General features: G+C 38.3%; 1 protein-coding gene across 1 annotated transcript; it reads left to right on the top strand.

Annotated features, from left to right (window-relative positions):
- Window positions 1-10: 10 nt before the first annotated feature.
- Window positions 11-3,020, top strand: LOC106477844 (gamma-aminobutyric acid receptor subunit beta-like). Its single transcript, XM_013938367.2, has 2 exons — window positions 11-46; window positions 2,435-3,020. Exon 2 carries the CDS (start codon window positions 2,479-2,481, stop codon window positions 2,935-2,937), a length of 459 nt encoding a protein of 152 aa, XP_013793821.2. The 5' UTR covers window positions 11-46; window positions 2,435-2,478; the 3' UTR covers window positions 2,938-3,020.
- Window positions 3,021-3,359: the final 339 nt, after the last annotated feature.

The raw sequence follows: 3,359 nt of genomic DNA, 5'->3' as shown, positions 1-3,359 counted from the left end.
GTTGCAGGCCACAAACAAAGCTGCAAGGAAGTGGTTCTGACTACAGGTAAGTTTAACAATTACCTGATATAAATAGAACTAAAGTCTGAACAAACATCTTAAAGTTGCAGGTAAACACGTAATATGATGTCCTTTTTCAGAAGGTTAACACGTAATATGAAGTACTATAATTTAAGGCTAACACGTAATATGATGTCTTCTATCAAAAGGTAAACACGTAATATGATGTCTTTTTTTCAGAAGGTTAACACGTAATATGCAGTCCTATATTTGAAGGTTAACGTGTAATATACAGTCCTATATTTGAAGGTTAACGTGTAATATGTAGTCCCATAGTTGAAGGTTAACGTGTAATATGCAGTCCTATATTTGAAGGTTAACGTGTAATATGTAGTCCTATAGTTGAAGATTAACGTGTAATATGCAGTCCTATGTTTGAAGGTTAACGTGTAATATGCAGTCCTATATTTAAAACACGTTAACCTTCAACTATAGGACTACATATTACACGTTAACCTTCAACTATAGGACTACATATTACACGTTAACCTTCAAATATAGGACTGTATATTACACTTTAACCTTCAACTATAGGACTACATATTACACGTTAACCTTCTAATATAGGACTGCATATTACACGTTAACCTTCAACTATAGGACTGCATATTACACGTTAACCTTCAACTATAGGACTGCATATTACACGTTAACCTTCAAATATAGGACTGCATATTACACGTTAACCTTCAACTATAGGACTACATATTACACGTTAACCTTCAAATATAGGACTGCATATTACACGTTAACCAATACGCAGTCCTATATTTGAAGGTTAACGTGTAGTATACAGTCCTATATTTGAAGGTTAAAAGGATAAACGTTTATAAAGTTTTATGAAATTCAAGACTGACTACATAAGGAAGAAAACAGCGAACAAACTCGTTAGGCTAAAGATTCAAGACATAACTAATAGTGTTTTCATTTATGCAATGATATTCATGTAACAGAGGTAACAGGAAGTTATATTATGACCTGCTTATATATATTCTTATCCATCTATCTATATATAGAGGTTGAGTACGTTGTTATCAAAACGATTTGCAGCCTAATTAAGTCATTACAGTCTAGTCATCCTCTATCTGACGACCGTGCATTTTGACAATAGCCCTGCATTATAGTATCCATTGTCGTAATACTGTCACGTCCAAAGCACATCCCTCTTCTCTGAAGGCTTTCCATAAGCCACATACTATACGAGGATGACAGCTTCCCAGCGCCTGTTTCTTCAGTGCAATGACACTTGACCGGTATGTATTATTGTGGAATAGCATAGATACACGTTGCATTCTTCATCTGCTTGAGATACGCGATGGTTGAACGGATATATGGTTGAAGCAAGTTGTGTTCACGTGACCTGTGTGCTTTTCTAGACGAATATACTTTTTGATTCTATATGCTGTATTCTGTTTCCTGGGGTACATGGACGGCTATAGTCACCGCGTTCATGGATCCTCACTTTTTAAAATACGTCACACTCCGATAAGTACGGTAGGGGAACGACTTGAGTGTATGAATATTTTATGTCAGAAAGGACTGATACATACCCTCCTCAGTTTCCAGTGACATCACATTACTGGCGAAATGCCAAACAATACCAAAATTTAGTTTTTCTGTAAACCAGACTCTGTACTGATTCACTAGTTTTTCTGTAAACCGGTTTCTGTACTGAATCACCAGTTTTTCTATAAACCGATTTCTGTACCACATCACCAGTTTTTTGTAAACTGGTTTCTGTATTAAATCACAAGTTTTCCTGTAAACTGGTTTCTGTACTGAATCACTAGTTTTCCTGTAAACTGGTTTCTGTACTGAATCACTAGTTTTTCTGTAAACTTTTTTTGTACTGAATCACAAGTTTTTCTGTAAACTGGTTTCTGTATTGAATCACACGTTTTTCTGTAAACTGGTTTCTGTACTGAATCACTAGTTTTTCTGTAAACTTGTTTTTGTACCGAATCACAAGTTTTCTGTAAACTGGTTTCTCTATTGAATCACAAGTTTTTCTGTAAACGGGTTTCTGTATTGAATCACAAGTTTTTCTGTAAACTGGTTTCTGTACTGTAAGCCGGTCTTTGTCATGTATTACAGATAGGTTCAACTCCAGAATATTGAGTCTTTATTCCAACCCTTTCGCATGCAGTAAAACAGTTGATTTCTTCAAAACTCCACAGATATGAATTTCTTCCCTTAAGAAGAGCACAAAAAAGTTACTCACGGACTGATTCTTTTTTTTCCTTTTGGTAATACTTGTCAAACACATTCTATTTGTTGTTTCGAATGCCATCATATTTAGAAATCTGCCCAATGTAAACAGTTTAAATTAGTTTAACTGTCGATGTACCTGTGGTGACATCTTGTGTTTTGCTAGGAAACTACTCCCGACTGGCGCTGGAAATCCAGTTTGTTCGCAGTATGGGCTACTACCTGATTCAGATCTACATCCCAGCTAGTCTCATTGTGGTCATCTCGTGGGTCTCCTTCTGGCTTCACAGGAATGCCACTCCCGCCCGCGTGGCCCTCGGAGTGACCACCGTCCTCACGATGACCACACTGATGTCCAGCACGAACGCAGCTCTGCCTAAGATATCCTACGTAAAGAGTATCGACGTTTTCTTGGGGACTTGTTTCGTGATGGTCTTTGCCTCCCTGCTAGAGTACGCCACAGTCGGCTATTTATCAAAGCGCATCACCATGAGGAAGAACCGGAACCAACAGATCGTCAAGGCAGCAGAACATCATCGCCAAATGTGCGCTGCCGCCGCCGCCGCTGCCGCCGAAGGAGGTGGGAGAAGAAGTAGTGGAGGCCCAGAGCCAGTAATGGTCCCGCTTAATGCCGAAGTACCAATGGTTAGAACTGCAGTAAGTAGATAATTGTTCCGAATAGATATAGTCAGTCCAATAGAATATGTCCAATATGTAAAGTGTTTGCCAGTATCACATAGTTTAGTTGTGTGTCTGGTAAATAGAATAGAGCCTGGCTATTTTGTTATGAATTATAAATAGTTTTACAGTTGGAGTGTGACAGGGTAGTGTTTTATACTTAAGATGGGTAGAGAGTGCTCAATATACCGAGGGTGTCCGGGTAATGTTTTTATACTCAAGTTGTGTGGAGGGTGTCTGGAGAATGTTTTTATACTCAAGTTGTGCGGAGGGTGTCAGGATAATGTTTTTATACTCAAGTTGTGTGGAGGGTGTCAGGGTAATGGTTTTATACTCAATATGGGCGGAGGATGTCAGGGTAATGTTTTTATACTCAATATGGGTGGAGAGTGTCAGGGTAATGTTTTTATACT

Source organism: Limulus polyphemus, unplaced genomic scaffold (genome assembly GCF_000517525.1).
Source record: "Limulus polyphemus unplaced genomic scaffold, Limulus_polyphemus-2.1.2 Scaffold84181, whole genome shotgun sequence".
NCBI lineage: Eukaryota > Metazoa > Arthropoda > Merostomata > Xiphosura > Limulidae > Limulus > Limulus polyphemus.
The sequence above is the reverse complement of the archived record's forward strand: the minus strand, read 5'-3'. Positions and strand labels throughout refer to the sequence as shown.